The 13,850-nt window shown below is 44.4% G+C and overlaps 2 protein-coding genes across 2 annotated transcripts in view; one reads left to right on the top strand and one right to left on the bottom strand.

The window, feature by feature from the left end:
• The first annotated feature begins 5,015 nt into the window (after nt 1-5,015).
• On the top strand, nt 5,016-8,236 carry LOC144697736 (uncharacterized). The gene is made up of 3 exons (XM_078569744.1): nt 5,016-5,231; nt 5,322-5,723; nt 8,189-8,236. The coding sequence occupies exons 1-3, from the start codon at nt 5,016-5,018 to the stop codon at nt 8,234-8,236; spliced, it is 666 nt and encodes a 221-aa protein (XP_078425870.1).
• A 2,457-nt stretch (nt 8,237-10,693) lies between these two features.
• The window catches only part of LOC144696879 (uncharacterized), a 55,573-nt gene continuing 52,416 nt past the window's right edge, over nt 10,694-13,850 (bottom strand). Inside the window, exon 5 of the mRNA XM_078568590.1 lies at nt 10,694-11,283. Within this exon, the coding sequence (XP_078424716.1) occupies nt 10,696-11,283 (588 nt within the window). The 3' untranslated portion in view covers nt 10,694-10,695. The remainder of the gene's footprint in view (nt 11,284-13,850) is intronic.

Raw genomic sequence — 13,850 nt, 5'->3', positions numbered from 1 at the left:
GGAAGTTTAGACCAGTGAACTAATGGAGTGGAGGGAAGCAGCAGAGGCAGCTGATCAGATTGTCCCAATCTTAGAGACAAAGAAGTCCATAAGCTCTTCTGTTGTCAGAGGTGAGGATGGAGAAAACAGGGGAGAGAGAGAACATTTCAAAAGGAACAAACTTGTATTAGGGATATTTAAATGACTCATCACTCTGTTAACATCAAGTTGATTTATTTGACTTTTATCCAGAATATTAACGTATATAACTGGGCTAGAGCTTCTTAACATCAGTAGAAAGATATCCCAATGCTATTTTTGTTTTAAGACAAGGGATGGAGAAATATCTGGAAGGTCAATGCAACATGAGGACTGTATTCATTGATCTACAGAAGACTTATGACCGGGTGCCCAGGGAGGAAGTCTTGAGATGTGTTAGAATTCATGGAGTCCCTGAGGAGCATGTACGACTATTACAGGACATGTCCAAGGAGTGCCAAGCCAAGAGTAAGAAGCAGTATGGGGGGAGAGAGAGTTTCAACGTCAAAGTTGAATTGCATCAAGGATGGACACTGAACCTCTTCCTCTTCCTGATGGCCGTGGATGTTCTAACTGAGCAAGTATAACAGGAAATGCCATGGTCAATTATATTTGCAGATGACATTGAGCAATGTGGTGAGGATGATGAGAACATGACTGAGTACGTAGGAAAATAAGTTGTGAAGAGGACATAAGGAGGTTACAAAGGGATTTAGTTAGGTTAAGTGAGTGGGAAACGATCTGGCAATATAATGTGGGAAAATGTGAAATTGTCCCTTTTGGCAGGAAGAGTAAAACAGCATATTATCTAAATGATGAGAGATAGCAGAGCTCTGAGATGCAGAGAGATCTGGGTGTCCCAGTGCATGAATCTCAAAAGGTTAATAAGCAGGTACAGCAAGCAATTAAGAAAGCTAATAGAATGTTATTGTTTATTGCGTGGGGAATTGAATACAAAAGTAGGGAGGTTATTGTCGAATTATACAGGGCACTGGTGATACTACATCTTGAGTACTGTGTGTAGTATTGGTCTCCTTTTTAAGGAAAGATGTAAATGGAAGCAGTGCAGAGGAGGTTTACTGGACTAATACCAGGAATGGGCAGGTCATCTTATAAGGAAAGATTGGACAGAGTGACCTTGTATCCGATGGAGTTTAAAAGAGTAAGAGGTGCCTTGATTGAAACATCCTGAGGGGTGTTGACACGATGGATGTGGAAGCATGTTTTCTCTTATGGGAGAATTAAAACTAGGGGTCACTGTCTAAAAATAAGGGGTCGCTCATTTAAGTCAGAGATGAGGAGAATTTTTTTTTCTTAGAGGGTAGTGAATCTTTGGAACTCTCTTCCTCTAAATGCAGTGGAAGCAGAGTCTTTGAATATGTTTAAGGTAGAGTTAGATAGATTCTTGATTAACAAGTGGGTGACAGGTTATCTTGGGGGGCGGTGAGTTGTAGGTGGGAATGTGGAGGTAAGGTTACATTCAGATCAGCTATAATCTTATTGAATGGCGGAGCAGGCTCGATGGGCTAAGTGGCCTATTCCTGCCCCTAATTCATATGTTTGTATCAATATCTGGGAAACTGGAGAAATGCACTGGAAGACACAGGTATAAAGATTAGTTTTGTTTTTATTCTTTCATGGGATGTGGGAGTCGCTGACAAGACCAGCATTTGTTGCCCATCTCTAATTGCCTTTGAACTGACTGACTTGCTCGGTCATTGCAGAGGGCAGTTAAGAGTCAACCACATTGCTGTGGGACTGGAGTCACATGTAGGCCAAACTGGGTAAGGACAGCAGATTTTCTTTCCTAAAGGACATTAGTGAACCAAAGACCCAATCTATGGTCTGTCAGAAGAGCTCTGAAGAAGGGTCATTCGGATTTGAAACATTAACTCTGATTCTCTCTCCACAGATGCTGCTAGACTTGCTGAGTTTTTCCAGCATTTTCTGTTTTTGTTTCAGATTTCCAACATCTGCAGTATTTTGCTTTTATCTATGGACTGTCAGTTCGAGTCCAGGGAAGAGAATCAGAGTGATGGTGTAAGATTAGAGGCAAAGGCTTGGAGAATGTGAATAGCTTCAAGTACCTGGGGTCAGTGATGACAGGAGATGGAAGTATGGAAACTAGGAAATGGATTAGCTCTGGTTGGAGTAATTGGAAGAAGTGCAGTGCAGTGTGATTTGATAGAAAATTGTCACTGAAATTGAAAAAGAAGAATCTACAGGGCAGTTGTGAGACCGGCCTTGTTATACAGAGCAGAAACTTGGGCAATCTCAAGAAGAGAAGAACAATGCCTGGATACTAATGTGATAGAGATACTGAGATGGATGTGTGGAGTGACAAGAAAGGATACAATCAGGAACCAGTACATCAGGGGGTCAGTGAAGATTGTGGAAACATCAAAGGAAGTAGCTGAGAAGAGATTGAAATGGTCTGGTCTTCATTTGTGGAGAAAGAGAGGAAATGTGGTGAGGTGAGTGATGGACATGGGACTGTCAGGAAGAAGGGGAAGGTCTAAGACCAGATGGAAAGATGCGGTGGCCAGAGACAGAAATGCAGTAGGATTTGATCCGAATGTTATTCATTGCGATACCCTGCCCCAATCTCGACATCACAACGAAAAATGACTATTCGCTTATTTGATTTTTGATGGCGGGTTCTATACCCAGCATTACGAGCGGTAGTGAATGTTCCCTATCCACGCCTCAGGAGAGTAGTGCGCAGGCGTAGTGTCGGGTGCATGCGCAACACGAGGAATGGCGGTTGGGCAAGATGCTTCTTTGTCTCATTTGCAGCCGGTAAGAAAAGGGAAATGCAGAGGCAGCGGTGGAGTCGGTGGGTGGACAGGGAAGGTTTTTAAACGCCTGGTGAAGCCCTCAAATCTGGAATACGGACCTGCAGCTCCCGCGTTTGCAGCTTTTAGTCTATTTCCAGAGAAAAAGCCCAGGTTAACGGCTGCCATCTTGATTCAAGGGGGCAGAGTGAATGTGCGGCCATATTGGTGATGTAACAAAGTGGGCGGGGTTTCAGGATTTGTGTTCCCAACCGGGTCCTAGTGCTGGTGGAGTTTAAAGGGGCACGTATATAGTGTGAGAGGCTGCAGTCCCCGTATTGTTACTGGAATAAGTTACACAACTTTTGGTTACACTTCAGCCCCAGGCTCCTAATCTTTGACTGCCCAGTGTGGAGGGGTGCGGGTGGGTAAGTCAGAGGATCTTCTCATTGTTACAGACAGAATTTAGGTGGTCCCTTCCAGTCCATAATCAGGATGTTTGTGTGTCATTTCCTTTCCTTCTGAGTGATTTTTCTTAATTTAAAATAAATTCCAGCAGCAGGCTTTCTGGTGATTTTTAAAAGTAAACAGGTTATTTATTGTCACACTCTTGCCCTGGATGTTTAAATGCAACATCTCAATCACTCTTCTCACTCAGTATCTCACACACAGAGATACAGATGAAGTTAAAGCCGTAATTATAAAAATGGAATTTATAACTCAGTCTTTATATCAATACGGGCCTGTTGTCTTCTTGGCTGAGCTGATCCTTTAGTTGGAGTGAAGGGCTTTTAGAAGCAAATAATTCTCATCAAACTGTGCATCCTCTTGTTGATGAACAGCCAGGAGATTAGTTCTCAGGTAGAGTTGGAAGCTGGAACAAGTACAGTACTTTGGCTGCATTGGTAGACTTTCAGCTATGATGGTTCAGTTGTTTCAGATGTTTCATGGTGCTTCAGATGTCTTTCAGACACAGATTTGCTTTGTTGAGGTTGTATTATACTCCAGTCACTGACAGTTAATTCCAGTCACAAGACTGCAGGGTTAACACTTCTAGGGTCCAGACCACCATGAAACAAAAGAAGTCGATAATGGTCATTCATTCTTATCTCTGCCCATCCTTGAGCTCAAATATCCTCCTTTGTTAGATATGGCACTCTGAGACCGACAGTATAGAGACTTCATATTCCCCACATGCCTGTTCATCCTTACACAGTGAGATGTTTAAACTTCACAGGTGCCTGTGAAGTTCCCTTATTCAGGTCCATGTTTAACTAAATATTGGCCACGGAATCGAACGCTGTCCACAGTTTAATGTCCGTTGTCACATGTTAAATTGCAGCCATCTTAACAGAGTTTTTTGGCCAGTTTCACAAAGTATGATCTTACAGTCTCTAATATCCAGTATCTCATGCTTGTACTGAGTGTGACGCCCTGGACCTGCTCCTGGACCTGGTTGAAACAGCCATTTGTAGATCCAGGATGGGTGAGTCCCATGGGGAGGGTGGTGGGGGGAATCACCCTGGCCACCAACCTCTTTTCCGTGGTCTTGTCTGTGCCCAGGTGGCCCTGGAGAGGTAACAGTGTCCACTGGTATGCTTGGTACATTCCACAACTGGTGGGCACCTCAGGGTACTGAGTGTCTCAGACACTGGAAACAGCATTCTGGTTTAGCTGGGAAAGTTCCCTTTGCTTTTGTTGGGACTTTGTTGCTGATTTTGGTTTCTTTTAGTTTGATTGGGCAACATGCTTGGAGGAAACAAGGAAGAGGAAAAAATGTTCCATAGAAACTAGAATAATCTGTTCTGAATTTCTATCCTGCACTGACAGTGATGACTTTTGTAAACTCCTTTTACAGGATATTAGAATGGGAGGATTTGCAGAGGGAAATATCAAATCAAACATCATGTCAAGATCTGACAGTCACTCGGTTCATCAGGACCTGAATATCATTGGCCATTGAATGTGGAAGGAGAAACGTTTGTCTGTTCTGTCTTTTGGAAAAGATTTCAACCATCAGCGTGACTGGAAAAGTACCGAGACACACACACATCCGCGGGAGAGTGTCCAAGTGCACGGACTGTGGAAAGAGCTTTAACCAGCTACACAGCCTGAAAAAAAAATCACACCATTCACAGCAGGAAGAAAACGTGCACGTGTTCTGTGTGTGGACGAGGCTTCCATTGATCATTCAACCTGGAGAGACACGAGGACACTGGCACCATGGAGAAACCGTGGAAATGTGGCGACTGTGGGAAGGGCATCAGATCCCCGTCCGTGCTGGAAATTCATCGACGCAGTCACACCAGGGAGAGACTGTTCACCTCCTCCGTTTGTGGGAAGGGATTCACTCAGTCATCCAGCTTACAAAAACACCAGAGAACTCACACTGGGGAGAAACCATTCACCTGCTCCGAGTGTGGGCAGGGATTCAGTCAAGTAACCGACCTCACGTCACACCATCTTATTCATTCTGACATGAGACCTTTCAAATGTGCTGATTGTGAGAAGAGCTTTAAAAGCAAAAAGGTTTTGCTGATGCACCAACAAATTCACACTGAGGAGAGGCCGTTCACCTGCTCCGTGTGTGGGAAGGGATTCACTCAATCATCCAGCCTGCTGAAACACCAGAGAACTCACACTGGGGAGAGACCATTCACCTGCTCTGAGTGTGGGAAAGGATTCACCATTTCAGCCCACCTGCTGAGACACCAACAAGTTCACTCTGACACGAGACCTTTTAAATGTTCCGACTGTGGGAAGAGCTTTAAAGGCAAACTGGATCTGCAGATTCACCAGCGCACTTACACTGGAGAGAGGCCATTCACCTGCTCCGCCTGTGGGAAGGGATTCACTCAGTCAACTATCCTGCTGAATCACCAGCGAGTTCACACTGGGGAGAGGCAATTCACCTGTTCCGTGTGTGCAAAGGTATTCACTCAGTTATCTCACTTGCAGAGACACCGACACACACACTGGGGAGAGACCGTTCACCTGCTCCGTCTGTGGGAAGGGATTCACTTGTTCATCGTACCTGCTGAGACACCAGCAAGTTCATAAGTGACTGCAGGAGTTGGATTCTGCTGTTATTATGTGTTATGCTGTTACCATGTTCATTCTGACAGCTGGAGTTTGTTTCAGTTGATGTTAATAATCTCTGTAACTAGGTTGGAGTTTAATATTCTGGATATAGGTTAAATAAATCAGCTTTGTGTCAAACACAGTGTTCGAGTCCTTGATTTCTCTAAGATAAGAGACTGATTGATATCCTGTTACCGACTGTTCCACTTTTGGGCTTTTTCTCCTTTGTTAATGAAGACTTGTATTTATATAGCACCTTTCACAACTTCAGGATGTCCCAAAGTGCTTTACAGCCAATTAAGTTCTTTTGAAGCATAGTCACTGCTGTAATGGAGAAAGTGCAGTCGCCAAATTATGCACACCAAGATCCCACTAATCGAAATGTGACTTTGACCAGATAATCTTGTTCAGTGATGTTTGTTGAGGGATAAATATGAAGCAGTACACCAGGGAGAACTCCCCTGCTCTTTGGAATAACACTATTGGAACTTTTACACCAACTGAGAGGGCAGATGGGGCTGTAGTTGAATGTCTCATCTGGAAGATGGGACCTCTGACAATGCAGTGCTCCCTCAGTACTGCATCAAAATATCAACCTGGATTTTATGCTCATGTTTCTGGATGTGGATTTGAACTCACAACCCCCTGACTCAGATATAAGAATACAATCACTGAGCCACAACTAACACCTCATCATTACTCCAGGTTATTTCAGTCCTCATACCTTCGGTTACTCTCATGGACGAGTGTAAGATTTTACTCTGGGAGTCACAGATTACCCAAAAAGTGGGTCGAAGTCCTAGGTGATCTTAAAGCATTTTATTAAGAAGCAACAGTTTAGATATGATACATCAGTTAAATAGGCAGAAAGAACATACAACCCATAACAGGTGAGAATGGTTTACTGGTCCCGGTGTGGACAAATGGATGGGGATATGCGGTGGGGGAACCTGATCTCCATGGCTGGAGGTGGCAGTCTCCTCAGGATGGTTTAGCGGTCCTGGATCAGGGGGATGCTGATCTCTGTGGCTGGAGGTGACAGTCTCCTCGGAATGGTTTACTGGTCCCGGATCAGGGGGATGCTGATCTCCGTGGCTGGAGGTGGCAGTCTCCTCGGAATGGTTTACTGGTCCCGGATCAGGGGGATGCTGATCTCCGTGGCTGGAGGTGACAGTCTCCTCGGAATGGTTTACTGGTCCCGGATCAGGGGGATGCTGATCTCCATGGCTGGAGGTGGCAGTCTCCTCGGGATGGTTTACCGGTCCCGGATCAGGGGGATGCTGATCTCCGTGGCTGGAGGTGACAGTCTCCTCGGAATGGTTTTCTGGTCCTGGATCAGGGGGATGCTGATCTCCGAGGCTGGAGGTGGCAGTCTCCTCGGGATGGTTTACTGGTCCCGGATCAGGGGGATGCTGATTTCCGTGGCTGGAGGTTGCAGTCTCCTCAGAATGGTTTACTAGTCCTGGATCAGGGGGATGCTGATCTCCATGGCTGGAGGTCACAGTCTCCTCGGAATTTTTTCAAACGTTACAAATCACACCTGCACACTCACATCGGTATGTTAGTATCATGCCACATATGCTCCACCTGATACAAACCACTCCTGAACTTTCAGGTGATCTTATTGAAAGATCAAACGGGGCATCTGACTGAAGATCTTTGCTTATGGTTCTGATGCCTTGGGTAGTGGCCAGACTATAAAATGCAGTTTTCTTAAGAGTTCAGAGGCAAGGATACAAACAAAGAAAGCTATCAATTTACTCATCCCATCTAAACTTCTCTGAGTTTCACTAGAATGTTCATGGCTACCAGATTGATCTATTCTATTGAAGTATACCCAAGGTAGGGACAGGGGGTTATTCCAATTCCCATTTGGTGGTATAATTTACTCTATCTTTTATTCCCAGTGGGGCATCGCATTAATTACCATTCTATCTCACTCATGAGCCATGGAGGAACATTGCCATCCAATTTAATGTTCTCATAATATGGTGTAATTGGATCAGAGAAAGAAGTCTAGGTACTTGTAATCAGTTTGGAGATAACTCCCATTCTCAAGTACTTTGTCTTTAAAGATAACAAATGGGATAAAGCCAAATTTTTAGTTCAAAACATCACATCATTGGAAAGGGTTAATTTTTCTGCATGTTTGCAAAAGCACAGAGCAAACATTCTCAAATGTGCACAATTGTGGAAACGTTACATAACTTCTTCAGATCAAAGATAAATGAAACTACCATTTTAAACTTATTTTTCTAATCATTTTTTTTTTATCTTTGCCCAAATTTTATTCTTTTGTTTGATTCTCTCTTCAGGTATTTTTCCAAATGACTGTGTTAAAACTGAGGAAAAATAAAATTTAAAAAGTTAGCTTTTACTGTTAAACAAAAGATTCAACCTTCTTAGACCAACAAGAGTTAAAGGAGGTGGAACTTCCCACTGGTTATGTTTCAACTCTGAAACATGACTTGAAACCTAAAGTGTTTCTTCCATGAAGCAAACCTTTCAATGCCTGTTACAATTGTACAAGTGCATTGTAATTCGTACTTAAAGATTTACTTTCACTGAGTAATTATAACGTTTCACTTCTCTCAGCACCTAAGTTGGTGGCATTTTCGCTTAAATGCCAATTGGTTCCAAATTTTTTAGCTTCTTCCTTGAAAGAATTTTTGAATCTTTGAGATTTGCGAGCAATGCCCTGCATTAACAATGACTGGACGGTGTTTCGAATGTATGGTATACTCTCAGCAGGGTAAGGACACTTCTTCATGGGAGGATGTATCAGTCTGCTAATATCTTCCGGTTTGGTCTTGTCTCCACAACCATGTGAATGCACCTGGCACAGATTCGAGAACTGCCTGGACCTCAGGATCATCAGAGGTGACGGGTTCGTACTCCTCTGCAAAGCCTGATAAAACTTGGGGCACACCTTTCATGGGGTCAGGAGGAAGATCGTGGATTATTGATGGCCTTCATTATCAATAGTGCAGAATACCGGTCTCCCACTATCTGTCAGAGAGGGGAAACAACTCTGTGGGAGCCCTGCTGAAGTCACTGGGAGTCTGGAGATATGTGCCTGGGGTACCTGATACACTGTGACAGCCAGCAAAACTCTATTACTAATTCACCTAGTCTCTATCGCTGCCTCCGTTCTTTCCAGCCACTGATCAACAGGATCAGGACTCACCTGTGCAGGGGGAGGGGGAAAGCAGGACTCACTGTTAATGTCAGTCTCCTTACTGCACCTATCGTGACAGTGACGGGCATAGTGGCCCAGGCGGTTACAATTAGGACAATGCACCGGGTCATCCCTTTCTGGCATGAAGTTCCTGGATGGTCCAGATTTCTGGCCAGGCAAGGGTCTTCCTCTTCGTGGGTGCTAGTGGAGTTATCACGGGTCTGTTCGTGGACCTATGGGAATGTTGAAACAACTTGTCCCAGGTCATTGCCATAGTGTCATAAACACCCCACATGCTACAGACTCATGGCTGGAGCCCTTTCAGAAAGAGACCCTTGAAGCTGAAGGAGTGAGAACAGTTTACTGTCCCGGAGAACAAACAGATGGATGATGCAGAGTAAGTGCTGGGCTCTGTGGCTGATGGCAGCGGTCTCTTCTCAACAGTTTGCTGGTGTGTGCCAAAGTGTGGGTGTTGTACTGGAGCCAATATGGATCAGTATGGAATTTTCTTCCTAGTCAAAGAGATTTTTTTTTCCTCTCAAGAGCCTGTGTTAACCTTTACACAGTCATTGGGGAGGTGGTGGAGTAGTGGTATTGTCACTGGACTGGTATTCCAGAGAGCCAGATTAATGCACTGGGGACCTGGGTTTGAATCCCACCATGGCAGATGATGAAATTTGAATTCATTAAAAAAAAACTGATGCCCATGAAATCATTGTCATAAAAAACTCATCTAGTTTACTAATGTTCTTTAGGGAAGGAAATCTGCTGTCCTTATCTGGTCTGGCCTACATGTGACCCCAGACCCACAGTGATGTGGTTGATTCTTAAAATGCCCTCTGAACAAGGGCAATAAATGCTGGCTGAGCCAGCGACGTCTCCATCCTATGAATGAATTGAATTTAAAAAAACCACAGACAGCTGCTTTACATCTGGGTCATGGGATCCAGTTGTATCAGGGTTAGAAATGTCTTGGTTCAGGGCCTGCGCTAGAGACATGTCCTCAGACAACAGCCCTATCCATGCTTGTCAGCACCAAGCTGCTATGGAGTCTTTTTTCATAAGAAAGAGAGTTATTTTTACAATAGTCAACAACTTACTTAAGATTTCTTACGGTTAATAGATGGTGATTTCCTACAGCCCGTGGCATGGATTGGACTTGTCTCCATTCCCACTCGAGGGATTTCTGTACCAGACGGGAGGGGTAATATTTGGGGACTCTTGATTCTCCACCAATTCTCATTCCCCTTCTTTCTGGTGGATAATGGAGTTGTCACTGTGTGTAATATGTATGTCAGTAAGAATTGTCAGCAAGGATTAATCAGCACTTTCTAAATGGAGATGTTAATCAGTGAAACCTTTCAGTCACTGAATTGTAGAGTTCGTACCAAAGATCAATTTAGGATTGAAGAAAAAGTTCATAATATTGTTCTGAACTAACGACTAATGCAAGTTCCTGAACTACAGGGAAGGTCACAGACAGCAGTTCTTAAAAATTGCAGCCCCTAGAACACAATTAGCTACAGTTACAAATACTAAGATCAAGCCCAGTTACCGGGGGTATTAACATCAGCAGAACCAAAGCTGAACTGTCAGAATGATTCAGTCCTGGATGTGATTAACAGAATAATCCAGTCCCTGCAGTCATTTGTGAACTCGCTGGTGTGCCAAAAGTTTGGATGAATTAATGAATCCCTTCCCACACTTGGAGCAGGTGAACGGCCTCTCCCCAGTGTGAACTCGCTGGTGTGTCAGTAGGTTTGATGACTTAGTGAATCCCTTCCCACACTCGGAGCAGGTGAACGGCCTCTCCCCAGTGTGAACTCGTTGGTGTGCAATGAGGTGTGATGAACTCCTGAACCTCTTTCCGCAGTAAGTGCAGCTGAACGGTCTCTCCTCAGTGTGAGTTTGTTGATGTGACAGGAGGCAGGATGAATCAGTAAATCCTTTTCCACACACGGAGCAGATGAACGGTCTCTCCCCAGTGTGAACTCGCTGGTGTATCAGCAGGTGGGATGACCGTGTGAATCCCTCGCTACACACAGTGCAGGTGAATGGCCTCTCCCCAGTGTGAATTCGCTGGTGTGTCAGCAGGTTGGATGACTTAGTGAATCCCTTCCCACACACAGAGCAGGTGAATGGCCTTTCCCCTGTGTGAACTCGCTGGTGTGTAATGAGAGTGCCTGACTGCCTGAAGCTCTTTCCACAGAAAGTGCAGCTGAATGGCTTCTCCTGAGTGTGAATGAGTTGGTGTGACAAATGGAAGGCCCCTTCCTCCATCGAGGCATCCGGGGACCCCGAGTGCGATGGGCCAGCAAGGTTCTTCAGGCGGAGCGCTTTTGAAGTGCAGAGGGTGTCGGACGAGAAACAGGTGCCAGTGGCCAAATCAGCAGTGACAGAAAACTGTCCCACCAGAAGGAGAAGAAAGCAACACGGTTGGCGGTTGTCTTAGGTGAGTCTAGAACAAACTAGAACAATAGACTATGTTCCACCGAGACACAATGATTTAGAACAATAGCCCAAGATCCACAGCCTCGGTGGTCGCGAACAATGTTTTAGGTGCCATTGTGACAACATGATCTAGAACAGGCCAATTCTATCGGTTATTATAATGATCTAGAACAACAGACCGAGTTCTATGTAGTTACAACCATCTAGAACAATAGACGAGATTCCATTGTGTCTCAATGATTTATAAGAACAGGATAGATCCTGAAATGATCTAGGGCTGTAGGATAAATTACATGCTCTATAAATGTGGACTAACTTCCATAGTCTGGAAATGATCTAGCAAAATAGTCAAAGTTTCGTTGTGGCACAATGATCTAGAACCATAGGTTAAGTTGCATTGTAGCACAATGACTTAGATCAACAGTCCAAGTTCATGGGTTTTGCTGTGATCTAGAACAATAGGCTGCATTCCACTAGACCGCAAAGTTCTAGAGCAATAGGCCAAGCTGCACGGAAATGTAATGATCTAGACTAATTGGCTGTGTATAGTGTTACCATACTCTCAGTAGATTAGTCAGAGTCCTATAGTGTTACAATGATCTAGAATAATAGGTTAAGTTGTATGAAATCGCTATGTTCTAGGATCGGATTCTATACCGATGATACCAAATTTGTAAGCTTGTGTGCCAGAGATGTAATGTGAATTTTAGCAAAGAACTAGCAACTATAAGTAATTAATGGATGCCCTGTTGCCATATGGTTGAGGAGCTGAGTGGGGTAGGAACCCTTTCGCGAGTCACTGTGTTGCGATGACAAATGGCCCACACGTGCATTGACGACTCTTTTCCTCTCTCTCTCTCTCTGTCGGATTGGCAGGCATCTTCATCATCTGCTGGCTGCTGTTTTTCATCACTCACATCCTGAACGTCCACTGCCAGATGTGCTACATCCCGCCAGCGCTCTACAGCGCCTGCGCCTGGCTGGGTTACGTCATCAACCCCATCATCTACACGACCTTCAATGTGGAGTTCCGCAAAGCCATCATGAAGATCTTGCATTGCTAAAGCTGGAACAGGGACTGACCCTGGAACAGGGACTGAGAGCCAAGCGAACCAGACCATGAAACTTGCAACTGATGTCTCCACACGAGAGACACGGGCTTTTAAGGATCCCAGACTATAAACACCTTGTCTCTGCTGTCTTCACCACACCATAACAGGAAGCCAGAATGATCCCTTCCTGCCAAAGATGGAGGAACATGAGTGTACCACACACTGGCACCTTCTGAACACGAAAATAAAAGGATGAGTGCTCACACCACAATGTTATGTAGTTTAAATACAATCTCTCTACACCTTACATCGCCATCTACTCTGCGTTTAGTTGTTGCTTTCCTTACTGAAGTTCCCACTTCCTGGCACCCAAGCTAGTATCCTCAGAATTAAATGCAACCCTTGATCATTGTGCCACCAGGAAACGTAACGTATGGGTCATGTGGAGATGAGCAGAGAGGCATTAGGCCAAACCTAAGGGAGGCAGGTCCCTTATTTTGTTCATTCATGGCTGGCATTTATTGCCTCTCCCTCATTTCCCCTTGAGAAGATGATGGGGATTTGTCTTCTTGAATTCCACTGAGTGGCTTGCTGGGCCATTGCAGAGGGCAGCTAGGAGTCAACCACATTGCTGTGGTTCTGGAATCATATGCAGGCCAGACCGGGTCAGGATGACAGATTTCCTTCCCTAAAGGACATTAATGAACCAGATGGTTTTTTACAACAATAATTATGGTATCATGATCACTGTTACTCACTTTTAATTCCAGATTCATTTAATGAGCCTAATTTAAATTCCTTCTGGCCATGGTGGGATTTGAACTCACGTTTCGAGATTATTAGTCCAGTAACATGACCACAAGGCTACTGTTCAACTCAACAGAGTTGATAAGGTGGTAATAAAAGCAAATGGGTTCCTTGAGTTTATAAATGGAGGCACAGAATATAAAAGCAATGTGATTGTACCAGAACTTGTATGACTTCTTTCAGAGAGCCAGCAGTCACAATGGGCCAAATAGCCATCTTCTGTGCTGTAACTTAATGGCAACGCAAGCCTTTTCTTCTCCTTAATCCACTCTTGGACAGAGATAATGCCTCGAAGCAGTGAATATACTGAGAAATATACGCAATTATCCTGATTCCCGTTTGGGTAGAGATGTGACCTCTGTCCTTGTCTCACTTTACAGATTGTGATGGAAAGCTAAAATCTTTATTGATCTCTAGCCATGCACACTGTGCTAGATGATTCAGCAAAGCTGTCTCAGAAACCAGATGGTGCCTGAAAAAAATACCGTA

This window comes from Cetorhinus maximus, chromosome 23, assembly GCF_964194155.1.
Source record: "Cetorhinus maximus chromosome 23, sCetMax3.hap1.1, whole genome shotgun sequence".
Classification (NCBI taxonomy): Eukaryota; Metazoa; Chordata; class Chondrichthyes; order Lamniformes; family Cetorhinidae; genus Cetorhinus; species Cetorhinus maximus.
Note: the sequence above shows the minus strand (reverse complement) of the source record. Positions and strands in the feature narration are given on the sequence as shown.

What these genes read in the sequence shown, in the direction of transcription:
- LOC144697736 (XM_078569744.1), top strand. Translation starts at nt 5,016, where the DNA reads ATGGAGAAACCGTGGAAATGTGGCGACTGTGGGAAGGGCATCAGATCC. An exon ending in GTGGGCAGGGATTCAGTCAA is followed by an intron (nt 5,232 to 5,321) that starts GTAACCGACCTC and finishes AAAAGCAAAAAG; the next exon opens with GTTTTGCTGATGCACCAACA. An exon ending in CCTGTTCCGTGTGTGCAAAG is followed by an intron (nt 5,724 to 8,188) that starts GTATTCACTCAG and finishes TTCTCTCTTCAG; the next exon opens with GTATTTTTCCAAATGACTGT.